Source organism: Mustela nigripes, chromosome 7 (genome assembly GCF_022355385.1).
Source record: "Mustela nigripes isolate SB6536 chromosome 7, MUSNIG.SB6536, whole genome shotgun sequence".
NCBI classification, from domain to species: Eukaryota; Metazoa; Chordata; class Mammalia; order Carnivora; family Mustelidae; genus Mustela; species Mustela nigripes.
The window spans coordinates 128,472,637-128,500,414 of NC_081563.1; the positions used below are offsets into that span (position 1 = coordinate 128,472,637).

The window sequence follows — 27,778 nt, forward strand, 5'->3', positions numbered from 1 at the left end:
CGCCAGCAGGGTGAGCGTGACTCTTGGGGTGATAAGGCTCTAACCATGGCCCATGGGCCCGGCTCGGGGCAGAAGCCATTCAGCAGCGCCTAGAGGCCGCCTGCTTCCCCACCTGGTTCCCTCACCTCACTCATGCCTACCGCTCCAGTCTGCTAGCCTCCAAAGGGGGACTTTAGCCACTTAAACGTGGATCTGGCACCTGGCCTGGCTGCAGGGCCCCAAACCCTGACGTCACGTTGGACTACACCTGACCTGTCAATGTCCAGGGACCACAGAGATCAGCGAACCCAGCCTGGGAAGCTGCCCCTCCAGCCTTAGCCAAAGACCACCGAGCAAATACACGTGAACTGCCAAGGACATGGCATGGAGATGTCCCGTCCGCCCCAGCCCTGCTGAGAAGCCCGGCTGGCTCGGTCTCCCTAGAATCCTTGAACCTGGGTCCAGGGTAATCTAGGATCAGACACACAGGGAAGAGGCTGAGCACCACGGTGTCCACCAGCCAGGGCTAGAGACTTGCGGACAGCGCAGACTCCCTCGAACTGGAGCATTAACACGGAGAGGGGACAGGAAAAGCTCACCACATGCCCCCATGGTTCTAAGTATTTTACACCAATCCAGTTCATCCTTACAACAGCTCTCATTTTACAGACAAAGAAACTGAAGCACAGAGCAGAGAAGTGACTTGTTCAAGGTCACACAGCTGGTCAGTGAGCGAGCTGGGATGTGAACCCAGACAGGATGGTGTCCCTCTCCCACCTGGGGGCAGGGAAGAGATGGCTGCCCCTTAGAAGGTAACCTGACAGGGATGCCTGGGTGACTCAGTTGGTTAAGCTGCTGCCTTCAGCTCAGGTCATGATCCCAGCGTCCTGGGATCAAGTCCCACATCGGGCTCCTTGCTCGGCAGGGAGCCTGCTTCTCCCTCTGCCTCTGCCTGCCATTCTGTCTGCCTGTTCTCTCTCTCTCTCTCTCTCTCTGATAAATAAGTAAAATCTTTAAAATATATATATATAAAAAAAAAAATAAAAGAAGAAGGTAACCTGACAACCTGAAGGGCTTTATAATGAGACGACTGGTCTAGAGCAGGGGTCTCCAAAAGGGAGAGACCACAGCCCCCTGGAGCACAAGGCATCCCAGGAAGGGTGGAAGGGCCTATGACAACTTCTCTCTCTCTCTCTCTCTCATTTTTTAATAACAATTTTATGCTTCCTCGCTCCTGTTTCCTTCTGTCCCCTCGTGGGTGTGGGCAACTGACGATCTCTCAAACCAGCATTTCCAGAGCCAGTGAGACGAGTATGTCCCATTTCGTTCTTATTAAGAACATGTATTTTTTTTTTTTATTACTGTGAGTTTCACACAGAAGTCTGTGGAGCTTGCTTCCTGAGTGTCCCTCTGCAGGAGGGTCAGCCCACACTGGGCATGAGCTGTAGCTAAAGCTGCATGATGCTTTCTCATCTTAAAAAAAAAAAAAAAAAAAAAAAAGTAAGAGTGAAACCCTGCTCTGCGGCCACAGCTCCTCTCAGAGTTTATAGAGCATTTACTCCAAGCCAGGGAGGCAGCCTGTTTCCGAGCGCTGAGCATGCGTTCCCTCCCGAATCCTCAAGGCACCCAAGAAGGAGGGCTGGGATTACCCAGACTTTTCAGATGGGGAAACTGAGGATGAAGAACCCCTCCCTGCAAAGGGAGCTGGCTCGTTCACTCACTTCCGAGGTATTGCGACATCCTGCTATTTCCTCCCCCTCGATAAAGTGGATTTATGGCCCCACTTATCTGGTTTTAAGTAAACCAGTCTCCCAACTAAAAAGGACAAGCGGCTTAGGAAGGATGGGGGCGGGGGAGGAGGCAGCAATCGGAGATCAGACTCCTGATGCAAGCCCAAGCCCACAGCCACTAAGCAGCCAAGGAAGAGACCCTCCCTCCTCCCACAATGAGACCCTTGCCAGCCATATTCCAAGAGCTAGAGATGGCACCATCTAAACAGACCGGCGAGAGGTCAGATGGCAAGATCAGTAATTACCAGGAAGATTATCAGAAGCAAGGATCTGTAACCACCGCCATTCACCACAAACTACATGCAACTCACACTGTCCCCCAAGGTTGTAACTACAGAACAGGAGACACTACAAGTAGCTTCACTGTCACCCAGGATTGTTTCCAGCTATGACACATTATTTTTACAACTCGCCTTAAGGATCAAACTGCATTTAAAAACCTTTCTCCAGGGGCACCTGGCTGGCTCAGAGGAGTGTGTGACTCTTGATCTCGGGGCTGTGAGTTCAAGCTCCACACGGGGAGTAGAGATGACTTCAATAAATACACTTTCAGAAGAAAACTTTCTACTGCAGAGAAAACCATTTTACTTTTTCCAACAAGCATTCATACTCCAGTTTTCACTTTATCCTCAGAATGACACCAGGACAGGGGCACCTGGGTGGCTCCGTCGGTGAAGCATCTGCCTTTGGATCACGTCATGATCTCAGGATCCTGGGATGGAGTCCCACATGGGGCTCCTTGCTCAGCAGAGAGCCTACTTCTCCCTCTGCCGCTCCCCCTGCTTGTACATTCTTTCTCTCTCTGACAAATAAATAAAATAAAATCTTAAAAAAAAAAAAAAAAGAATAGGAGATACCTTCAAGAGATATTATTACTCAGATTAAACAACCAAGGCAAATGGAGGCCAAGAGAGCGGGACAAACTTGCCTGAGGCAGGGCCGACTGTCAGTTACAGGGCTGGACCTCCAGACCAAGTCACTGTGCCTCAGTTTCCTCAGCTGTCCAATGGGGATCATAAGAGCACCCGTCCCTTTGTCCTGGAGACATGTAACAGGGGCTCAATCATTGCCAGCAATTCTTATTCTGGCACAGTGTACCTCCTACAGCACCCAGTACAGTGACCGAAATCAGGATCACTCTCCAACTGTAGGTTTTTCAGGGTCTAAAAGGGCCCCCCAAAGATCCTTAGTTCTTATTTCCCGAGGCTCTTCCCAGAAGTAAGCATCTAGAAAACACTTCTGCTTCAGCTGCCAAAGGGCTTGCTCAATCCTCTTCTCCACAGGGGCCCATGGGAGCGATTTCTTTCTCAGCTGGTTTCCAGGAAACTCTGTGTCTCCCAGAAGAACTGCTCTGTCTTCCTTTTTTGAAAATAAATATTGAGTAACTTATGTCTCCTGCTCTCCTCACTTTGGCTGCCAGGAAGCTCAAAGCCCAAACAGGCTTAAACACATCCTTCATTCTGTTTGCTCTTTAGGTAAGCATGGCTGAAAGTGGCCGTGCGACCCACTGGTCAGTGAGATGAAAGGGGAAGTCTTCAGGGTTTCTGGGTAAGGTTTTCCTCCACTGAGGAGAAGAGCTCCCTCGCATGCCCTGGCCACGCCTCTGTCTCCCGCTATTCTGGAACACAAAGTGATGCCTGGAGCTCCTGCTCTCATGGGACCAGGCGGGGGAGGCCAAGAGGTCCTCAAGAGACAAAGGGGAAGCTCTGACATCCTAGGGCTGACGTGAGTCCTGAGACAACACACCCTAACCAACACACCTGACATTCAGCAATTTGCAGTCACAGGAAACAGAAACCAAGCTACATGTATTTTAAGTAGAAAGAAACAAGGGGTTTACTTAATTATCAGATGGTCTAGGAGAGCCCGAAATCCAAACCAGGGCTCCCAGAAAACCACCAACATTGTCTACCTGGCCTACCCCCCCACACAGCCACTGCCTCGGCCCCATCTGGGAAAAGAAAGAGTCACACACACGGGCCCAAGTGGATACGCCAGGAAAACATGACCCAGGCCACATCCAGGCCCGAGGCAGCCGCTGCAGGTCATCTGCAGGTCAGCCGCAGAGCCATCCCCTGCCTGCGCAACCCATGCCATCAACAACAAGCAAATGTCCCGTGTCCCTGAACACCCAGGAAGCTGGAGCCCGGCCCCTCTGCTGATGCTACCACAGAGAACCAAACACGACCATGCTATGCTCTATATCCACTCCATCAGCCAAATCCCCAGCAGCTGGATCTGATTTTGGTCAATCACATCCCAAACCTGAACTACTGGGGGGACCGAGAAATGCGGCTCTCCATTCCCCAGCTTCGGCAGGACGGGAAGGCCCCGCGGGAAGAGGATGGGTATGTGGCCATCGCTAACCCACACTACCCGCCTCCCCCCTGCAAGCAGCTCCCCCCGCCCCCGCAACAGCCAGACTCTCAATCTCTGCAGTGAGACGGAGTCACGTTCAGGATTCCGGAACACCGGGAAGAAAAGTGGAAATCCCAAAAGTAGCAAGCGCCAGAAAACCCCCAAAGGCAGATGATTCAGAGAGTAATCTAGGAGTCTTTCATCTTTGCTTTTGATCTCCCGTTCCAGCTGCACTGACTCTGATATTGATTTTTTTTTTATTTATTCAGATTTCCCCATTTCCTTCCACAGATTTGTAGGAAATCTCTGATAATCTAAGGAAGGAGGTTTAAACGCATGCACCATGAGAAGATTTCAAGAATCCCAGAGCCCCATAAGCATGATGATAGTAATGTAATATCAACCCCTAGCATTTATTGAGTACCTACTATGTGCCAGGAAGAGAGGAAACAGGAGGTTCAGAGAAGACATCTGCCTCGAATCACCCAGCAAGGGAGCATCAGAGCCAGAATTCTGTCCTGGCCCAGACCCATAAGCACTATGGTGGACCTTGGCGCCAAAAGCACTGGGGCCTATGGACACCAGACAGGTGAGGCAACACGTGAAAGAGAGAGACGGAAGGAACGGGAGGTGCCGGGGACTGAGGAACACCGGAAGCTCTCGTGGCTGTGGTCATGGAAAGTAAGGGCCCAGAGCTACTGATTTTTCTAAAGAAACTTGGAACTCTAGACTTTCATGTGGATTCCACTGCAAAATAACTAAATTTTTTTTTTTTTTTTTTTTTTTTTTGCAAATGCCCTGGAGGCCGAACCAAACGCACCATGCAGGCTGAAGCCTGGGACCCAGACCGCAACGCAGAGCTGCAGTTGCGCACGCCCGGGACCCCGCTCCTCCCGCCCCGCCGCACCTCCCAGCCCTCGATGTGAGACTGTAGCTGCTCCAGTGCCTCCAGCTTCTCCATCTGCCGCTTGGTCTCGTTGATGTTGGAGCACACGGTCTTCATGGCCTGCAGGGCGCTCTGGACCGCAGGGTGGTCCGGGTGTTTGCCAGGGGTCCTCTTGGCCAGCTCCTAGGGGACCGGGGAGGACAGGAATGAGAGATGTCCACTCCGAGGGCCCCAGACACGGCATCCAGGTCACCTGGCCCCACACCAGACCTCAGCTCTGCTCTGTACAGACAGGGTGTTCTGGGGGGTGGAGGCGGGGGGGAGCGTCACGGACTCAGTCACTCATTCGCTCACTCATTCATTCAGTAAATGTCCCTAAGCACCTTCTTCATGGTGGAGCAGTATTCTAGGGCCTGGAGACAAATCTGTATATGAAACAGAGAAAAATTCCTCACCTGGTGGATATTACACTCTTGTAAAGGAGATGGGCCAAAATAAAAATCAGGTGCACAGTACAATGTCAGACAGTGATAAATACTATGAAAACAAATCAGAGTGACAGACTAGAAGGTTTGGGGAAGGGAGCTGTTCTTTATTTTATCTTATTTTATTTGAAAGAGCGAGCACAAGCCAGAGGATGGGCAGAGGGAGAAGCAGCCTCCCCACTGAGGAGGAAGTCCAACGTGGTGCTCAATCCCAGGACCCCAAGATCGTGACCTAAGCTGAAGGCAGACGCTTCACCCTGAGCCGCCCAGGGGCCCCGGGAGGGGCTCTTTCAAATGGGGAGGTCAAGAGAGGCCTCTTGGAGGAGGTGACATTTAAACAGAGACTCTGGGTAAAGCAGGGGAGGGAGTTCTGCAAAAATGTTGGGGAAGACTGTGCCAGGCAAAGGACCTGATGTGGAAGCGCTGATGGGCTAGAAGGAGGAACAGCAAGGGGACAGTGCGACTGGAGGGGAGTGAATGAGACAGACGAAAAGGAAGACAGAGACAGGACAGACATCAGGAGGTCAGAGAGGAGGTCACAGATACAGAGCCCAACCAAGTGCAGTCTTTTCATTGGGAGAGCAGGTGTAAAAACACCCAGCTCACAGGGACCAGGACAGACCCTGTCAACTGGCCATTCCCGGTGGGCCCTATTCCATGGCCCTCCACCCCCCTGCCACCTCCCACCCCTGCCACAAGGGCAGGCCTGAACCGTGCTGAAGGCCAGGTTCGTCATCAAAGGCCATCAGCCACACGCTACATGAGAGAGAGAGAGAGAGAGAGAGAAGAGGGAGACGCTGGCAGGACCTCCAGATGCAGGGAAGATTTTCCAGCCGAATCACTCAACGGACAGCGCCGTGCCGGCAGAGACAGGCCTCCTCGACCATCTGACCTAGACGTGCCCGACGGTTCCAGTATCTTCCCCACCTCTCTGCTCCCTTGAAAATCACAGGCATGGCGCTCTGATGGGTCACACCTGGGTGCCAGGGCTGGCTCTGCCCCTCTGTAGACGAGTGACCTTGGGCCAGTCGCCCTCCATGCTGAAAAGCACTGACAAGGAGGGCCACTGTGAGGAGGAGGAGGGCCACGGGGAGGAGGAGGAGGGGCGGGAGCAGTTACAGCCCACTCGGCCTTTACTCTGTGCTGACGAGGTAGGGTCCGTTATCATCCACTTTAACAGTGACGGAGATTAAGGCAGAAGAGCCCAAGGCCCCCAGAAAGTAAATGGAGGCACAGCTGGATGTGAGCCTGACCGTCTGGTTCTGTTCACGGGTACGGTGAATCCGATCCTCCAGGAAAAGGGCCTCTGCGGTCAACTACAGACCTGGTAAGCACCCGGTCTACGCCAGCCATCCTCAGTCTGTCGTCTGACAACACGTGCTGGCTGGGACAGCCGCCGGGCCACCTGCCAGTGCGTTGTTCAGAGCACTCGGAGCAGAAAACCAACTCTAGCACGTCGCCTCTCCATTCATGTCATTTCTGTCCCCGCCTGGAAACCAACAGCCTCTTTTCTGGAGGACACGTCCTAACGGTCCCGCAGACCAGACGTTCTGCGATGTCAGGCCCCTGAGGGTTCACTGAGCACCTGCTATGTTCTGGGGACACAGCAAAGGGGAAGCAAGGAAGGGGGAGACAGAGCCCTCTCTCTGACAAAGGAGGCATTCCCACAGAGAAGGGGAAGGAGAGTGTGACCTGAAGAGTTGAAACAAAACCAGAGGTGAGAGCAGGTGCCCCATCCTGCAGGAGAGTCCGAGGCCACCGCTGCTCTCCACACAGGAAAGAGCCTGAGCTGGCGCTGGGTGTCAGAGCAGCTGTGGGCAAGGTGTCAGCGCTCAGCCCGAGAGGCAGGAGGGAGGGTGGGCACTGCGGCCAGGGCCACAGTGAGAACGCTGACTTCCTGTGCCTTCACAGCAAGCTGGTGACAATCAATGCCAGATCCCTGGTAGATAAGGAGCTCATTTCATAACAGCGGAGTCAGAGAAGAACTCCAGAGGCATGACCCAAAGTATTCAGTGGAAATGGCAAACCATGTGAAGGGGCAAATCTCAACACAAACCCACCCCCGCCCCCCTGGTCCAGCCAGCTGCCACTGGGACCCCTGAAGTCAACTCCCTGGACCCCACCCCCACTCCCCACTCCTAGTCCATTCTCCACACACAGCCAGAGGGATCCTGTCAGAATGAGGTGAGACCCTGTCCCTCCCCTGCTTAGAACGCTCCTGAGGCATTTACAACACTCAGAGAAGACAAACAGCCCACAGTGGCCCACAAGGACCTGCCTAATGTGGCCTCACCACCTCTCTGGCCTCACTCCCCCACTCCCTCAGATCGTCCTCTGGCCACCTCACTGTTCCTCAGATACACTCCTGCCACAGGGCCTTTGCACTGGCCCTTCCCTCTATCTGGCAGACTCTTCCCCCAGGTATTCGTAGGCCCCCTTCCTCACCTCCTCCAGGTGTTTGCTCAAATGTCACCCTCTTAGTCCCTCATTCTGGCCCTTATCAACCCTCTTGGTCTGAGATATTTTCCCCACAGAACCCTTGCTAGCTCTGCAAGTATATTCATTTCCTATCCATCCCTCTGCTGTTTCCCCCAGCAGAATGCCAGTCCCACAGAGGCAGGGCTCTGGGCCATTTTGTTCACTTTTTATCTCCAGCACCTGGGACCATGCCTTACACATAACAGTTACTCGACAATCCTTGATGAGTAAATAAAATGGCCTCCCAAACGCCTGACCCTGTGGCACTAACCATAACTCTGCTGGAGGGACTCAGGAAGACACACGGGGACTTGCTAAGAAAAGAACATCTCACTACGGGTTGCACTGCTTTCCGGGGCTCCCTCCCCCACCACTCACCACACAGAAAGGCTTTCATGGGCCACCTAACACCCTCTGGAGAGCTCCAAGTGGTCCATGTCCCCACTCCGGGGAACATGCCACTCCCCAGCCATCCCCTTCCACCAAGACTTGATGCCAACACCTCCCCGGTGATGGACCATTGTCCATCCCCTGGGGTGGCCCAGTGGCCAGGGAGACAGAGGGAACAACTGATTGGCAAGGTGTCCATACTGAGCGAGGGTGACAGCTCTATCACCCACAGACAGATGTGAGAAGTGCAAGACACATAGGAGTCCCTGCGGGGCCCCAAGGCTATACCCTGAGCAGCCACTCTGCAGACAGCACCCCTGCCACAAGCCCACTCAAGCAGCTGTCCCCAGGAGACGGCTTCCAGGACATGCCCTGTTTTGCCCCAGCAACGCTTGACAAGTTTTGAACCAAGCTGACATTTGGAAATCAGGTACTATCGGTGACCTGAAAGTCCCAATTTCTGGATTTAGGAATGGTGGGTCACACTAGGGTGGCATTTTCCATAGTCATTCAGTGAGTCAATGGGGGGGGGGCACCTACTATGTGCCAGGCTCATTCTAGGTGAATAGCAACAAGCAGAAACAGGCCCAGACCTTGGCCCTGGCTGAGCTGACAGCCTAATGAGGATTCAGAAAATCAATCTGTGCACCATGAGTTAGAAAACAGAATGTGACAGTGAAGGAAAAATAAAAACAGGGTTGGGGACAAAGAATGACAGAGGCACTTGTGCTACAGCTGGGTGGTCAGGCAAGGCCTCTCTGAGGAGGAGACAACTGAGCAACAGAGGCCTGACAATATTAGAGAGTGAGCCTCGGGGTATCTACCGTAATGATGTCCCAGAAGAAGGAGCAAGTGCAAAGGCCCTACACAGGGACATGTTTGTTGTGTTCAGAGAATGGCAAGGGGACAAATGTAGCTGGAAGAAAGCCAGGGGCGTGGGAGAAGAAGCAGGGGAGGGCAGGAAATAAAACATAACTTCACTGTGCAGCACCTTACAGGTGACAATGATGGGGAATCTGGATTTCAATCTGAGTGACAGGGAGCCGCTGGACAGTCTTGAGTGAGGAAGTGACATGAACTGGCTTGGGCTTAGCTGCTGGGTTGAGAAGAGACCGTGGAGGACAAGGGCAGAGGCAGGAAGACCCAGCGGGGGCTGTAGCAAGGGCCTGGCAGCAAGATGGAGAGAAGGAGCTAGAAAGTCTAGACTCAAGATAGAACCGAAGCCAGAGCCAACAGGACCTCCTAAGAGACTAGATGTAGGCTGAGCCAAAGACAGCTCAAGTTTGGCCTGAGCCATCAGAAAGGAAAGGCCATGTACGGAAATGGGGACAAGGGGGTGACAGGGAGGGGAGCCCGGTCTGGGGAAAGAGGAGAGCCAAGCATTCGGTTTTAGACGTGTTAGGCAGGAGATGCCTGTCTGACATCCAAGTGGGGAAGCTGAGTGGGCAAGAGAACAAGCCTGGAGCTTAGGAGACAGGTCCAGGCTGCAGGTCGGACACAAAGACACGGCTTAAAGTCACAGGAGTGTCCCCAAGAAGCTGGCACATGGCTGTTCATAGCAGCATTATTCCTAATAGCCGGAAAATGGAAAGAACCCAAACATTCGTCAAGGAATGAATGGATAAACAAAATGTGATTCCATACAATGGAATATTATGCAGCCATAAAAAGGAACGAAGCTCTGATCTGGGCCACCATGTGGGTGAACCTGGAAAACTCTGCGCTAAACGAAAGAAACCAGACATTGAAGGTTACATCTTAGATGATCCCGTCTGTGTAGAAGGTCCTGAGCCCCAGGGACAGGAAGTGGATGAGTAACTACCAGGAGCTAGGGCAGGAGGGAAAAGCCCAGGGACTCCTGATGGGTCTGGACTTTCTCTTGATGGTGATGAAGATATTCTAAAATTATTATGATGAGGGTTGCACAATTTCTGAATACACACACACACACACACACACACACATATTTTTTTAAAGGCCACAAGGCAGCTGAGTCCACTCTGGGAGCAAGTCTAGAGACAAAAGGCCCCAGAACTAAGCCCTGGGTCCACCTGCGCTTAGAGGCCCAGAAGGTATGGAGCCAGCAAAGGAGACAGCAGGGAAGTGGCCACAGGGGCAGGAAGCAAAGGAGAACAGAGGGGCTGGGGTGGCAGCTGCCCCCTCTGGACAGATGTGCCCATCCAGTTTGCCTCCACCTGCCTCAACGGGCTTCCATTAGGTACCAGGCCCTCGTGGGGCCCCCTCTGCCTGGAGCTTGAAGGGCAGAGGCTATCCCCAGCGCCACTGTGGTTCCTGAGCCCCACCATGAGCTGGGGCACAGTGAGTGGCCCGATGAGATCTGTGCATCACCAGGAAACAACCCAAAGGGACAGTGACAGCCGGCCTCCCTTCAGGCACCTGTCATTTGAGCACCAGGGGCATGACCTCAAGCCTGAATCATTTCCCTGGAAACGTCGACGGAAAACTCAACAAAGCCTAAAAATGCCGACTGTCTATCCTGAGCCTGGGCCGGAGGCTGAGATAGAATGTTCTGGCTATTCTTAGGCAATGTTCAAGTTCAGCTTTTTGGGGCCGTTCCCAATGAGGCTTTCATTCCAGCCTCTGCTCTCTTCCCACCCCGGGCTCCCTGATCCCGATCGCCTGCTGGATTCGGAGTTCAGCTCAAACAAGGGGGCTCAGAGGACCACGGGAACATCTGCAAGGGCGTCAGAGATGCGGAGGCCAGAGGTGGAGACACTTGAGGGACTGGGCACATGGTATTGTCTTTTAGAATCCTCTGGAAAACGTGACAGGAAGGAGGAACTCAGGAGGGGCATAAAGAACTGCCCTCAGTCTCAGCTGTGCTCTGATGCAAATGTTCCAGCTGTGGGTGCCAAAGGCCAGGACACTGAGCGAGCCCATCAGGCGGGGAGCATGGCACGTCCCCAGAGGACTCAAGGGCCCTGCTGGCAGGTCCCCCCGGTGCTATCGAAGCTCCAGATAAACACAGCTGGAGACTGAGGAAACAGAGCGAGTAAACAGCCATTTGGTCAGGAGAGCAAGGCCACAGCCTGGCTTCATCATCGTTTCCTGTGGGCAGTCACTCCCCGTCGGGTTGCCAGCCGGTGCCATTCCTCCCTGTCTGCTCTCCCGGGAACCCAGAGCCCAAGAGTCCCACCAGGCCAAACGGAAGCCCCTGGGCCTAAGCGGGCCTCAGAAATGCCTGAGCCTGCCGTTGTGAGCTTTGAGTCTACACACACACACACACCCACACACACACACACAGGTCCGACTCTGCTGGTTGTTAAAATACGTCATGGAAACTACCACTCCAAGCACCTGTTGAGACCCTGGACTTTTCTGAGATCCAGAAACCAAAGGGTTAACACCTAGGGGGCCTTGGCTGGGCGCTGGGGCTGGAGCTGGCATTTCTTCTAATGGGTCAGATGCTCCAGGTTTGAAACCCCAGGAAGAAAAGAACGGAGCAGCCACTAAGCCACAAAACACAAGGCCACCGACCGTCCCAGACCCCCACCTAGAGAATGGAGAGGGTCGGCGTTCCCAAAACCCAAGGACTTTGGCAGCCTGAGTCCTCAAAGTGCTCAACCGGCAGCACGGCCTCGTGGTCAGAGGGCGGGCCTCTAGAATGGGCTCAAATCACGGCTCCCACTACTTCACGGTGAAGAGGCCCCTTCTTCTGTGCCTCAGTCTCTCCAGTGGGGCTAATCACAGAGCCTCCCTCATCACGTCATTCTCAGAATTAAGGGGGAAATGCTCAACCGTCCTAACAGCCCTGTCTGTACCAACACAAACCCTGTACCACAGCTGAGTAACTGAGGCCGGGGAAGGTAACTCGCCCAAGGTCAGGCGGCCAGTAAATGGCGGAGCTAGAGTTCAAACTCAAGCTGCCGCTGGCTATAAAGCCTGGCACTAATCCAGGGGTCAACAGACTTTTTCTGTAAACAGCCAAATAGTAAATATTTTAGGCTTTGTTGGCTACATCCGGTCTCTGTCACATATTCTTCTTTGTTTTTTGGGTTTTCTTTTCTTTTTAAACAAGGCTTTAAAAAATGTAACCATCATTCTCAGCTCATGCGTTGTACAAAAACAGGCCATGGGCTAGATCTGGCTCACGGGCCACCGCTTTGCCAACCCCTGCCCTAAACCACCACAGAGTACTACCTCTTAAAGGCTGGCAACCGACTTGAGTTTGGAGAACACGCCGAACGGATCAAACAAAGCAGATCTATATGTCCAATTCAATTCACAGGCTAGCAACTTGCAAGTTCTAGGAGCTTTTCCTGTACCAAGGAGAAGAGCCAGCTACACGCAGCATTTCAAACATTTGAGGGTCAAAGCAACTACGAGAACCACCACAGACGGTCCTCTTGAGATCCCGGGGACAAACAAACAGCAGCAGGCTAGAGGAGGGCCAGAGAGAACTTCGTCCCACCAACCGTGGCTGCACACATTACAGACCTGTGGTCATGGACAGGGCTGATGGCCCCAGAGAGGGTCTGGTCCAGCTCACAGACTCAAGAGTCACCCACCTTGTCCAGCAGAAAGTCAAGTTCAAGAGTGCCCTAGTAATCCTCCCCACCCCCCCCGCCTTCCAGTTCATGGAGCGGATGAATGTGGCCCCATGCATGAGAGACAGGTGCAGGAATGAGGCGCCACCAGCCACATTAATCCCCCAGCGGGGACCCTAAGGAACAGCTGTCAGATGCAAGGCCTTCGGGATGGAGCCAGGGGATGCTTGGGCCAATAAGCCGCCATTTCTAAGCACTGAAAACCCTGGGCAGAGAGCAGCGGCGGTGGCAGAGCCATCCCCCCAGCAGAAGATCTATCTGCCCAGGCACCGACTCCGAAGCTGAGAACTATGACTTCTTGGGCTGCCACACGAGCAGCAAACCTTCCCCAAGTCGGTCCCACCGAGACCAAATCAAAGATAAAGATGGCAGGTGGCTGGTTATTTGCACTGGGCCCAGTCAGCAGCCCCCAGCCTCTTCCACAAACAGCAGGGGCTATGATGGGGAGGTCCTGCATCCCCCACCCATGGGCCTGTGGCCGACAGGATCATGTGAGGCTTGGAGGTCGGAGCTCATGCCGTAAGTCGGCACCGTTTAGAGCTCATCTGCTCAGTGTGATTGGATCACGCAGGGAGCACTTGATCCTGGTATCAGCCCATTAGAACATAACACACTCAGTGCACTGCCCTAGACTAGGTCTCAACCGATCAGAGCCCCGCAGTGCCCAGTGCCTCGCCTCCGGGGTTAAGTGTGAGTCTAAGCACGTGGGAGATGAGTGAATGGCACAAGCAAAGGCTTCATGTAATTGGTCCAAATTAAACCACGTGACTTGGGCCCAAACTATTCAGAACATCACATTCTTCTGGCCACAGACAGCCGAAGAGTCAGAGCTACTAGAAGAGAGGTTCAAGGCTTTCCCGCTGCCCTTGAACCTGACGAGGTGTGCGGCCAGAGGACCGCAGCCATCTGCTATCATATACGAATATAAAGCAGAACTGAACCCAAAGAGGCAGGGTCCTGGTAGGCTCCAGCCTGGCCCAAAGCCAGCACGGTCCCTGCACGTCTCAGCCGCTTAACTACCAAGTTTTGCTTTTTGCGTAAGCCAGTCAGAGCTGGGCTTTCAGTTCCTCAAATCCAGGGAAAGGAGTCGGGTGACTGTCTCACCTTGAGAAGGAGCGGGTATTTGCAGATCCTCTGAATCGGAGACAGCAGGTAGCCCTCCAGAGGGATGTCCGTGGTCTTCCGGCCTCCCAGGAGCATGCAGCTCTGCAAAGGGACAGAGGACCTTCATTATAACCCACCAGGGACGGCAGAGGCATTTGGCCACCTTCAAATAAGCAGGGGAAGCACTCTCAAAACACAACTGCAGACCTTAAAGGCAGTTTAGCAACACCGAGAGGAGATGGAAATATGCATCATCTGTCACCCAGCACAAAGCCTAGATCAGGGCCTAGCAACCTGTCCCGCCCCCCCCCCCCCCACCTCCTGGGCCAAATCCCACAGCTCTCTGTTGCAGCAAGCAGGGTCTCACTAGAACACGGCCACATCCTTCATTTACGTACCTGCACGTGCTTGCTTCCGAGCAAGTGTGACACAGATGAGCGGTTTAACAGACAGCCAACACCTGAACTGTCTACCACTATCTGGCTTTTTACAAAAGTGTGCTAAGCAATGTCTACAATAGCCAAACTATGGAAAGAACCTAGATGTCCATCAACAGATGAATGGATAACGAAGATGTGGTATATATACACAATGGAATACTATGCAGCCATCAAAAGAAATGAAATCTTGCCATTTGCGACGACATGGATGGAACTAGAGGGTATCATGCTTAGCGAAATAAGTCAAGCGGAGAAAGACAACTGTCATATGATCTCCCTGATATGGGGAAGTGGAGATGCAACATGGGGGGTTAAGGGGGTAGGAGAAGAATAAATGAAACAAGATGGGATTGGGAGGAAGACAAACCATAAGTGACTCTTAATTTCACAAAACAAACTGAGGGTTGCTGGGGGGAGGGGGGTTGGGAGAAGGAAGGGGGTGGGGTTATGGACATTGGGGAGGGTATATGCTATGGTGAGTACTGTGAAGTGTGTAAATCTGGCGATTCATAGACCTGTACCCCTGGGGATAAAATATATTATATGTTTATAAAAAATTAAAAATTTAAAAAAAAATAGTGTGCTAAGTCCTGGTCTGTAGGAACTACACGAACTTCCAGAGACACACACCAGGGGACAGGAACAGGGACATTCAGACCTGCCTCATGTGGGACAGCACAAAATGGAAAGCAACCTAAACAGCCACCAAATGAAGGATGGAAAAACATGCCTGTTAGGCGAGACGGTGCCACAGTCCATGGTGTGGGAAACGGGGGGTCGGGCACCACACGGAGCAACACAGACTAAAGGATGTGGCTGCTACAAACCCATTCATACAAAGCTTTTAAAAACACACACAACCAAACTAGGCATTGTTTGTGGGGAACACATCTGTCGTCAAATACAAAGACACGGATGGAGGAAAAATAAACCAAATTCTAACAGGGGCTGGTTACCTCTGTAGAGAGAGGGTAACAGGATTTGGAAAGTGAACTGAGTCCTCACCGCCCCCCGTCCTGTGACCTCCTTGCCATCCTGTCCCAGGCTTACTATGTGCCCGCGACACACGTACGTGCTCACATGCACACAGGAAGGATGAAGGACGCACCAAGGAAAGAGCAACCTGCCAGCCCACCCCACAGTCCTCGTCTTCCTCCTCGACACCGCGCGGGCAGACTGCTAATGACACAGAAGCTCCCACAGCAAAGAATTCTCATCCCATCACTCGTTCATTCCCTCATTCATTCGTTCCGTGGATATATACTGTGTGCGGACTATGGGCTAGGCACGGTTCCAAGCGCTGGGGCACCTGCCCAACAAGGCAGACACAATCCTTGCTTATGTTCAAGTGAAAGCAAGCCCAGGGAACATATGCCCTGTGACCACCACGTGCCAGGCCCTGTACCTTGTGCTCCACCATGTAAAGTTCATCTTCACGGCCCCAGGATACGCGGGGACATTATCTCCCTCTTCCAGACGGGAAAGTGGCACACAGAAGCAAAAGGATGGGTCCGAGACCCAGAGCTACTGTCTTGCAGGGAGCTTGGTGGGCCCTCTCCTTGGAGAAGCAGAACCCCGGGGAGCCCAGGTCCCTGCTCTGGCAGGAGCTGCACGACCCCCGAGCCCCGCACCTCCCCCGGGGCACAGAGGGGGTATCCGAGCAGCAGCAGCTGGGAGATGCCAGGCCCCACACTGCTCACACTCAGGCCTTTGTCCTCCAAGCCAGGGCTCGCCACAAGCTGTCCTGGTGATGTCAGCTCCGGGCAGAGAGAGGGGAACCTGGGGGTAGGGGGGCACTTTCCAAAAGCCCCGAGGACCCGGCAGGGGAAGGGTCTGGCTCTTTGTCCAGGATCAAGGGGTTTTCACATAAGTGTCAAAACTGCCAACCACACTTCTCCCCAGACACTCCAAATTCTTGTTTTACTTTGTTTTCATTGGGCCGGGGGGGTGGTGTGCAAAACGCAAACACACACAGAGCTGCCATTCACTGTTCTAGCAAGATGACGCTCCGGTACGATGGGAAGAACTTTTGGAAATTCTCTCTTTCAATGCTGCTCCTTCACAGGATTGATCACGGGAGTGGTCACACGATGAGTGCATTTAGTGCCTGTCGCTACATCCCGCTGTAAGAAAAGCCTTTTGAGAATCTCAGATCCCTTCCACTGCCTAAAGGTTCCTTCCATTATCTGGCTTCTCTCTTCTGATCTCACTTCCTCCCACTTTCCTCTCGGACTCTCCAATCCAACTACCCTGGCTTTCTTGCTATTCATCAAACACTCTCCTACCTCAGGGCCTTGGGATGTACGATTCCTCTCCCTGGAATGATTTCCTCCCAATACTCCTTGACTCTCTCTCTTACTTTACCAAAGTTTCTGCTTAAATATCATGTAAGACACGGTTTTCCCACCGACCAATCTAAAATAGCAGCCACCACCCTAATTCCCTCCAAACATCCTGCCATCCTTAACTTACTGTATTTCCTTGAAAGGATGTAACACCCCAAGACACGGCAGGTAAGTTTCTCCCACTAAAATGGCTGCTCCATGAGAGCAAGGCCTTTCCTTGCCTCGGTCACTGTTGTACCCCAAGACTTAGCATGAATGAATGAATGAATGAATAAATGAATAAATTACCCCATTTTACAGATAAGAAAACTAAGTCACAGAATGAGGAAGTCCCCATCCTATCTCTCAGCGAGCACACAACATATCCTGACTGGAAAGCCAGATCCCGTCTGTTCCCAACATCTTAACAGCCCATGGTTGAGACAGCTCTTCTGTCAGCGGCCAAAAGCCGGAGACACCAGCAAGGAGGGAGGAAGATGATGCATGGGCTGGCACCGCCCGTGTCCTCCCCCTGCCTGATCCAGCCCCGTGGAGCTGCTGCTAGAAGACGGCAGCTGGGCCCACCTGGAGGACCGCAGGAGAGAGAAGAAGGAAGGAAAGAGGAAGTGGGGCCCTTCCCTTCCCACACCCCTGCTCACACCATCCCGGCATTTCCTGCTTCTCAAGACCCAGAGGAGCCCCAGGGGACACCCCCAGGAAGAGGGGCCCTGAGCCAGGAGCCTAGAGCCTGGGCAGCAGGGACTCCCGGACTCGAATCAGCAGGTCAATCACAGAAGCATGGCCGTGCGTGGTCCCGTATTACAGGACGTTATCCTTGCTTTTGGCCCCGACTCTTTGACGAATGTAAGTACAAAACTGAAACGGTGAGGACGCAGGTTAAGAGTGGCCAACAGCATCAGTGAGCATGAAGACACTCGACACCCATCTGCCCTTCCTCAGGTGCTCCCCAGAAATGGACCAAGCAACACGAGCGCACTAGTGAAGGAGACACACATTCTGAATCCAAATTCTGGAAATTCTTTGTTGGAGACTGTGCATGAGGGAGATGTGCAGGTAAGAATTTCATTGTGCAGGGTGGCCCCCTGGGCACACGCCTAACACTCCTTGTGCTGTGTCAGCTGTTCTACTCGTTGTGCTTTATTCTCTATGCTCTGCTGGGAAATAAAACCGAGCTTGGGGGTGGCAGTGTTGGTCTTTGACGGAATGAGCAGGGGATCTAGAAGTGAGAGATCAGGATTCGAACCCATGAGATGCTCGCTTTGGGAAGTCACTCCAAATTTTAGAGTTCTCAAAATCACCTGCTGGCAAGGGCCACGCGATGTCCCCTACTATATTCTTCCACGGCAAGAGAATTTTCATCTGGGCACCCAGATGCATGCCCCAGCCTCCCCTGCAACCGGGTGTAGCTCTGTGGCGAGGTCCTGGACATGAGTAGAAGAGATATGGGCAGCTTCCTGTGTGCCCTTGAAAGGAGAAGGGCAGGCCCTCCTTCTACCCCCTTCCTGCACGCCACTACCCAAATGTGGAAGTTGTGAGACGTCAACTTAGACCACAGAGGTGAGCGCCCAGCCCAAGCCATGGGCCCCAGACACTAGGGCTCCCACCCCGGCCTCAGGCTGTCTACATCCGTGCTGTTACCACAACAGAGAAATAAACGTGTACCTTCTTTAAACCACTTTTATTTGGGATGTCAGCAGAGCAGACAAATGTGTATCTTAACTCACACACAATATACAGTGGCTGGTAAAACTTCAAGGAAATCACAGATGAGAACCCTTCTACACAAGCGAAGCTCTCTGCAATTGTAGAGAAGCCCGTCAAGGGCCTGACCAACGTCTCTTCCCAACCTACACACACAAGTGCAAACCCACTGTCCTTTAGGGCTCCACACCCTTAGGGCCTGTGGTATGGGTGGAGTTGACTCCACCCCCCAGCTCCAGCAGTGGCCAATCAGAGCAACAACCAAACCCTCCACCTACAGCAATTGGTTCAGGGATAAGGTCTTGAGCCAAGCTGAACCAATGAGCATCAGATCCAGGATTTCTGCTGTTATCTACAGAGAAAGAGGAACTTTCTTATCTCAAAGTTGCTCCGCTCTGAGGTGTAAGAGCAGAGCTGCTAGAAGCCTCACTGGCACCACGTGGGGAAGCCTCCCTGGAAATGGAGCCAAGGCAGAGAAAAGCAGAACCAAGAAACACATCCCTTATGACATATTTGAACACCTAGATTCTGCTGTGCCTGAAACCCTCTTGGGTCTTAAACTTCCCAGAAAAGGGAACCCATAAAAAAAATTTTGGGGGGTGTCTGGGTGGCTCAGTGGGTTAAGCCTCTGCCTTCGGCTCGGGTCATGATCTCGGGGTCCTGGGATTGAGCCCCACCTCGGGCTCTCGCTCAGCGGAGAGCCTGCTTCCTCCCCTCTCTCTTCCTGCCTTTCTACCTACTTGTGATCTCTGTCTGTCAAATAAATAAATAAAATCTTTAAAAACAAATTGGGGGCATAAGCCAATTTTAACTGGGTTTTCATTTGCTTATAATTAAATAATCCTAAGCATACAATCATTACTACCATTTGCTGCCACTCTTACTAGGATCGTTACTTTAGATCAGGAGTTGGCAAACGTGGCCCTAGGGCAGAATCCAGCCCGCTGCCTGTTTTGTAAATAAGGTTTTACTGGAACACAGCCATGCTCACTCCTTTGCATATGATCTAGGGGCAAAACAGAGTCGCTGTGACAGAGAGTGCGTGATTCAAAAAGGCAAAAATCTGGCCCTGTATAGAAAACATTTGGTGATCCCAGAGTTACCCCAGCTGTTATGAGCAGCTAACCCAGGCAACACAACACGGGTCGGCGGGAAGCTCTCTTGTACCCAGAGATTCACAAGCCTGGGCTGAGTGGAAGGGAAGGTAAAAAGCACACTTACCAAAAGGAAGGCGCGCACAGTGGGGATCTTGTTCAGCTCCACAAGCAACCGCAGGGCCTTCTCATGGTTGCTGCAGTACTCCTCATACACGCAGAACTTGTCTTTCTGCAAGACAAGGACAGAGTCTTGTGGGAGAGAGCCCGTGGCGGGAAAGGAGATGCACTGATAGGCGTCCATGGCTGGGCCAGCCTGGGAGGAGCCCCAGACCCTGGGCGACCACGGAGCAGGAGGAACCTCAGATAGGGTGCCGTCCACTCACTGTGGGCCTCGCAGCCTCCACTCCTGCCCTGAGTCTGCGCCCAGCAGCCTGAGTAACCTTTCAGGAAGCAGCACGGCCCAGGGTCAAGTGCACAGACTCAGAGCCAGAGGCCTGGGCTTGCAATCCTGGCTCTGCATTTAAGTATGAACTCGGACAAGTTCCCTGGCCTTTCTGTGCCTCCACCTCCTCATCAGGAAGGTGGAGTTATCCAGTTAATTCATGGGGTTGTTAGAGGGATTAAATGAGTTAAACGTAAGGCTTTGGCATATGCTAAGTGCTCCATAAATGTCCATCCTTTGCATTAAATTTCAAGTCAGGCTGTGTCACCCCCCTGCTGAAAACCCCCCAGTGGTATTCCACTGCACTACAAAAGAAACCCAACACTTGATTATGAATTTCAAGGGCCAGATAATGTGACCCTGTCTTTCTCTGACCTCATCTCACTGGGCTTCCAGCTACTCCTCGTATTTGCCAGCCTATTCCTACCTCAGGGCCTTTGCACTTGCCATACCCTCAACCCAGAACATTTTTCCCCCCAAGCCTGGCTACTCCCCAACTCAGATTCCACCTCCTCAAACAACACCTGGGCGACCCTAGCTAAAGCAGCCAGACAGGTATAATCTGGAATGATTCAGATTATTTGTTTATCTGTCTATTCCCACACAGCAGTCAGCTCCCTGAAGGCAGTGACCACAGCTATCTTGTTCACTGAGGTAGCCTCCGATTTTGGCACAGTGGCTGGCACACAGTAGGGCCTCAGTGAACATGTACTAACCAGCTGGATTTTAAACACCTACCATGTGCAATGCCTTATATATATGAACCTGAAAAATCTAAAGAAGGCTCAGGAATTTGGGGGGCTGGGCGGGGGGGGAATAGAGCCCTGGTCGCTGCTACACAGCAGTGGCACTCTTGAGGCAAGGGGATAGCTCTGTTGACCTCCAAATGCCCCTAAGCCCGAAGCTGGACTCCATCCAATCTAGAGGTCACCTGTGGGTCACCAGGTCTCTAACCATCAGTCAGGGCTTCCGGCACTCACAGGAAGCTCTGCAGTGAGCATCCTCAGCTCCAAAAGGCTCACAGAACACCACCTCCCAGCCTGCCAAACCTTAAATAAGGATGTCCTGGGTAAGGCCACGGGACAGGAAGGGCTGAAGGGCTTCCACCTCGGGCTGAGGGTTGGGCAGGAGACCCCAAGAAGCTAAGGAAGGAAGAGGTGGCCTAGCAAAGCCAGCCAGTCATGTTGCTTCTAAACAAAGCTACTGTCGCCCTGCCGATGGAGTAGCTGCAGGAAAGAGCAAACCAAAGAGGAGGGAGGATGGGTTTCAGAATCAGTAAGCTGCTCCAGCCTGCCCCAACCCAGCTCTTGGGGCAGTGAGTGCACAACCTGAGCAGATGTGCTCTGCAGCGAAGGGCCCACAGCCACAGCTAAAGGCCAACACGGCAGAGTGTGTGCTAACCCCTTGGTCCCTGCCACACTCTGCCCTCCTGGAATGCAGGGACACTCAGGCGTTCCTCACCACGACCTGACAGGTAATGACTATCTCCCCACTGTCATAGGGGAAAACAGAGGCCAAGTCACAGGCCCAAGGGCTCATGCCTGGTGAAGCGGGAGCGCCAGGGCTTGACCCCTTGGAGCCCCCTTGCTGATGTGCAGCTCCAGGTCACAGCCAAAGATGGGGACGGGAGGAAAAGGCCAAAGCGGACAAATCTCAAGCCACAGATCCACAAACTAAGCTCAGAGCGGGGGCTAGAGATAATGGGGACAAGCTTAGAGTGACTCTAGAACTACACCCCCTGGGTCAGAAGCCCAGCCCCGTGCTCCCTGAGTAGTGGAGAGCCCTGGGCAAGCTGCTTCACCTCTGTCTGCCTCGGTTCCCTCATCCACAACACACACCATGACAGCCCCCCGCTTACTGGAGCGGCTGGTGAGGTAAATGATCCACGGAGAATGAGGAGGTCAGTGCCAGGGACACGTGGACTCTATAAGACATCTCAAAATCCTTAGAAGTCTAGGCTACACAACACAACCAATAAACATGAATCAACAGAGAAAAATACCGAAACAAACAATGTCACAACTATCCAGGACAAGCCGTCCTGACACACACTCCGAGGAGCAGCTAAACACTCTATAATATCATAAGACCACAAGCAACATCTCCAGACACCACGGCCCGCATTGGCGCACACACAGGAACACACGCCGCACCCCCGACGACCTCCTCCCTCAGCCGGTGCCTGCAGATCCATGAGGACAGGGAAGGAGAAGAGGGGACCCCAGTATCCCCCACACTGCCCAAGCAGACCTCTTTCCATTTCCACTGTCTCCAGTGAGCCTAGGGGACCCCTGAGGCCAGTGGAGACTGGTCAGTACAAGTCTGGACTGCAGGGGTTCACCCAAGCAAGGAAAAAGATGTGGACAGGGGTCTGCCAGAAACACGGGGAGCCAGGCCTCTGGGGGCAGACCACGGTGAGGTGGGCTGCAGAGAAGGGGGAAAGGGGCCTGTCTGGAGCCTGTTCCTGCAGAGAAGGTCTGCAGGACTCTACAGCGGGGGCTGGGCTCTGAATGCAGGCACAGGGATGGCAGCAGGAGGTCCCAACAGTATGTAACCAGCTCTAGAAAAAAACTGCTCAGCAGCCAGAAGACCTTAACCTTTCCTGGGGCCACAGACCCCTACTATCAGTCCTATTTATAGATAAGCCACCCGAGGAGCCTCCGGGGCTCTATCAGCATCAACCTGTAAGCTCAAGTGCAAGTTCTCCAGCCACATTCAGAGTCCAGCTCCCCAGGCTGCCGGCTCTGTGTCTGTCACATTTCGGAGCCCCTGCATTCTTGTCCAGAAGGTACAGACAACAATAGCGTCTCCACCATAGGTGGTTGTGAGGGTTACTGGGTGAATACACCGTAAAGGCCGAAAATGGCCCACAGCGAGGGCTCACTAAATATTAGCTGTTCTTATTGGGGCTGCTGTTACTACCACTATTAGGACGTTGGCAAGTTCATTATCCCACAGTGAACAGGTCTATGACAGGGTGGAACAGGGAGCGGGTCGGTTCTGATGGCGGAAGAAGGGGCGGGCAGAGTGGGGAGGAAGGGAGCCGAGTGGGCTCACAGGTTGAGAACAGGCCACCAGGGAAAGGACCGGGCCGAATCCAGGGAATGCAGAAGGCCCAGACCCCCAGGACATGCTACTCCTCAGCTGTGCACTGTCCATCTCCCACCCCTCCACCCTGCCCCCCACCCCTGCCCCAGGCCACTGCGAGCTCCACGGGGGCAGGCTTTGCATCTGCTGGGTCTCTGCTGGAGCCCTAGTGGGGACAGCAGGCACCCTGAATGAAAGCAAGAAAGCACGAAGAGGAACTGAGAGGAGCCCAACAGGCCTCCAGCCAGCCCCACGCTTCTTCCAGATGACCCTGCTCTATAGCGACTCTGTCCCGGGCTCTTTGCGGGACCATGTCTTGTCTTTTACCCAAGCAGCCACTCCCCGCTATTCCAGTCATGGCCCCCAATTTCTCCCCTGGGATCCACCTCCTCCACTTGGGAGCCCACAGACCCCACTCCACTCCCAGGCACCACAAGTGAGCATATGACCCAAGTCAAACCAACCAGAGAGCTCCCTGTCCTGGCAGCCATGGCCACATGACCCAAGCTGGGCAAGGACAGCCCTCAAAGACTCATGTCGGAATTACCGTGAAGAGAAGCTCTCTTTGATCCATCCCTGCTGTAGCAGGCAGAGTGTCAGCCTGAAACTGCCGAGGGTCACCCCTCCCACCCTATGGGGCATAAAATAACCCCCCGAACACAGCCCTCAAAGAATGAAGCCAACACAGAGGAAATTAGGGCCCAAAGATACAGACCAAGTCCTGAAAACACCACCATATGGGGCCCTGGATCCAGCTATGCCTAAAGCCCACTCACTGGAGTATTTCATTTGTATGTGCCGTATGCACTATAAAGTCTTTTTCGTTTGTTTAAACCTATTTGAATTGGTAGTTTTGTCACTTCCAATGAAGACAGTCCTCATAAATGCACACTCTGAAAGGGGGAGGAAAATGAAAAACTGGACCCAAGTCTGGCGAAGTGACAGGGTCTCCCTGTCCATCTCCATCTGTACGATGAAAAGTTTGAGCCAGAAAGCAGAAGCAAATCTGTCTGTTTTCACATGCCAACCCCAATCGATGAACAAGCACTGGCTGGAACACTGGTGAGAAGGATTCTGGAGCTGCCCTGGGGAGCCCGGAGGCAGAATGCTGTGATTGATTAGTAATGTCTGCCATGGCTGCAGGAGAGGAGAGTGAGGGAGTGATAAGGTCACTGCAGGTTTGTCATTCCTCATCCACCGAGCCCCTTCTCTGACATGCTCTGCAGCGTCCTCCTCTCCTTCGGCTTGAAAAAAGGGCAGGGGACCAAAGGCTCGAGGCTTGGAGCAGTTAAATTTAGCAAATGGGCAACACCCCTTCCTCAAACCATGCCCAGCCCCATTCCCCCCGGTCCTTTCACGGAGCCCCATCCCAGCTGCGTCTCAGGCCTGAGACCCTGCAGATATGGAAACGCTGCTTTTCACAGCTAAGAGCTCAAGCGTTCAATTTCCCCCTAGAGGCCCCACATGGGGTTTTGATTGTCGTGCCAAGAAGAAACGGACAAGCAGTTATGCACACACAGATGTGGCGGGTGGGGAACAGGTGGCTGTGGGTTTGGGCTGTGAAGGAGAAGACGTGGACAGGTGCCAGATGGGGACATCTGGGGAAGAGGGGTGAGCCCCAGGGGAGGGCTCAAGGATTGTCAGAGGTGATGGCTGCTGTCCACAGTCACACAGAGTGACACATACTCCACGGAGGCCATGTGCTCCAAACCACTCACTTCACACCCAAAAGGCCTGAGACTCAGAGAAGGGCAGGAGCTGGCCATGTAGACATCTGCTCCGGTGCGGAGGGGAGCCTGAGCTCCAGGTCTCACTTTCACAAGGGTTTCCCCAGCTTCTCGTCTGCCTATTCACACAGCTCGGGATGTGCAGACCATATGACCTCCCTGCTAAAAACCTACACCTCTTAGAATAAGATCCCTCTGGCCTCCGCCCCGTGGCACCCCTGCCCTCCGTCCATCACTCACTCTGCTCCGGCCACAACAGGCTGCCTGCCTTCCTCCCACGTATGTGCCTGCTCCCAGTCTGGGGCCTCTGCCCTTCCTAGTCTCAGCCTCTGGAATGTCCCTCCCCAAGATCTTCCCATTTCATTGCCTTTCAGAGGCCTGCCCTGCCCAGGGTTGCCAGACAAAACACAAGACACCGAGCTGAATTCAAAATTTCAGATGAACAAACAAATCATTTCTTAGTATATCTCAAATAGTGCATGAGACATGCGTATGCTAAAAAATTATCTGTCATTTACCAAATGTACTAGATGTCCTGAGTATTCTTGTTTGCTCAGTCTAGCAACCCTGTGCCTGACTTCCCAATCTCAAACAATCTCGAGCAGAGTCAGCCCTTGTCACCTCCATATTTTATATTCTTCACAGCCCGGGTCCCCAGCCCACGAGCCTCAGGGCAGCAAACACAAGCTCATCTCATAAAGGGCAGCAACCTCGGGCCCAAGTACAGTGCCGGGGACACAGCAAGTGTTTCATATGTATTTCAGGACACTTCTCATGTAAGATGGTGACAACATGAGCCTGAGGCCAGATTACAATGGCTCCAAATCCGGGCTCTAGCTCTCACGAGCTATGTAAGTCACACTAGGACTCACCCTCTCTGGGCCTCGGTCCCCCCGTGTCCAAAGTGAGAACAATAATAGTACACACTGTTGAAGGCTGTTGTGAAGCCTGAATGAATGAAAATATGTAAAAGCACTGCGAACAGCGCCCAGCGCAATGAGAATGTCTGTGTCAGTGTGTAATCAATTCGGTAGTTAGTGGTTGGGTTTTAGGGTGCCCACGGCCCCCTTCCTCCAACCATCCCCTCACCATTCCAAGCAACTTGGCAATCCTGCAGGAAGACAGAGGCTCCAATGAAAAGCCTTGGCCTCTCTGACTGGCAGCTGAAGTGGTACCCTAAGACACCCTCGTGGGTCATGGGCTGGCCAGGCTGGGACTCACACTCAGGTCTGTGTGAGCCAAGGCCACCCTCTTGGCCCCGGCTACCCCTGTTGGTCACTCTGCAGCAGAAGGGCCCTGCCAGACCAGGAGGTCAGGGGAACCCCAGGACACAGGCATTCAGCAGGGAGCCCTGAGGAAATGGGAGCCACACACTACGTGCCACTGAGGGGAGGGAGAGCCCAGTAAGAACAGACCCAGTCTGCTGGGCCTGAACTGCTTCCCATCGCTCCCAGGGGGGCAGAGGCTGGGCCTGCCTGCCACCCACCGCCCCACCTCCCAGACAGGCCTGCCAAGGAAGCTGGGGACGAAGCCCACTTCCCCAAAGCTGCAGCCCATGACAGGGGCAGGCTGGGCCACTGAACTCACGAATTTTAAGAAAACGTTCCCAAGTTCATGCTGAGACTGAGGCTCGGGATGTAAACAGTACTCCAAGGCAGCCAAGAAATCCTTATGAACTTCCAAGATGTCTTCGATGTTTGAGAACAGGACCTGTGAGGGAAGAGGGGGATGCCCAAGGACCGTGTTAACCAAGGCATAGAGGGAGGGCAAAATCAAGCAAAAACAGGAAAAAAAAACCAAAAAACCATAACCCTGAGTGTAGGCGAGGATATAACGATGCAACGGGCACTCCGATAGGCTGGAGCCAGTTAACCACTAATAAAAATAATGTTAAACCAAAATATGGTCAACGTTTATTCTGCAGGATTCATGCCTAATCCTGGGCTAAGAACTTCACAGGCATTGATGGCACCCAGGGCTCGCTGCAGGCTCACAATGTAGAGACGACTGTCACTCCCCATTTACAGATGAAGAGCAGGGACCCAGAGTAAATTAACATTCTCAAGGTCGCACAGTCCAGTAAGCAGTGGAACCGAGGTGCACACTCAGCATGCAGTGAATTTTATATGAAGACATTTAACAGTTTTCATCGTGGCCAGACCACCAGCACGTCCAATCAAAAGGCTGATTTTTTAAAACAATGAGGGTACGTCCATGCACCTATTAAAATGATGTGGCCGAAGAAAACAGGATGGGGAAAAATGTCCGAAATATGCTGTGTACACGTGCACACACAATACAGGAGTGCCTTTTCCCCCCTAGGAATCTACAAAGTTTGAAATGCATGTACCATCTGACCCAGCAATTCTACATTGTAGAATTCAGCCTGTCAGTCAGTAGTCTCCGAGCAGGGACAATTGTGTACCCCACAATCACAGATTTCCTAGGTAGAGGCTGGGGATGCTATTAAACACCCTACAACACACAGGCAGCCCCCAGAGCAGAGAATTCTCCAGACCAATGTGTTAATAATGCCAAGTGAAGAGCCTGGTGGACAGACAAGGACATACTCCAGCCCTATTTGCAAAAGCAAAAAACTGGGAAAAAGGCAAATGTCCAAAGGGGGACTCCTACTCATCAAATAAAATAGTTAAATAAACTGGACAGGTTATAATCAAATAAATTCTATATGCTGAGATGCTATGCAGCCTATAAAAAGAATCTGCAGCTCTGTGAATAGAGATATGGAATCCTGGAATGGTCTTCAATATACATTATTAAGTGTGGGGGTGCGGATCATGGTGCCAAGCAAGATTCCAGCATGGACCCATTTCTGTTCCTTTAGGGGAAAAAAAAAAAAAAAGACAGGGGCGCCTGGGTGGCTCAGTCAGTTAAGGATCT

At 52.9% G+C, this 27,778-nt stretch overlaps 1 protein-coding gene across 1 annotated transcript in view; it reads right to left on the reverse strand.

The window, feature by feature from the left end:
- Window positions 1–27,778, reverse strand: part of PREX1 (phosphatidylinositol-3,4,5-trisphosphate dependent Rac exchange factor 1) — a 177,191-nt gene that overhangs the window by 71,842 nt on the left and 77,571 nt on the right. The window contains exons 3-6 of the mRNA XM_059407188.1: window positions 26,465–26,587; window positions 19,746–19,850; window positions 14,039–14,140; window positions 5,035–5,196 (exon numbers count right to left, since the gene is read on the reverse strand). Of these exons, the coding sequence (XP_059263171.1) occupies window positions 5,035–5,196; window positions 14,039–14,140; window positions 19,746–19,850; window positions 26,465–26,587 (492 nt within the window). The remainder of the gene's footprint in view (window positions 1–5,034; window positions 5,197–14,038; window positions 14,141–19,745; window positions 19,851–26,464; window positions 26,588–27,778) is intronic.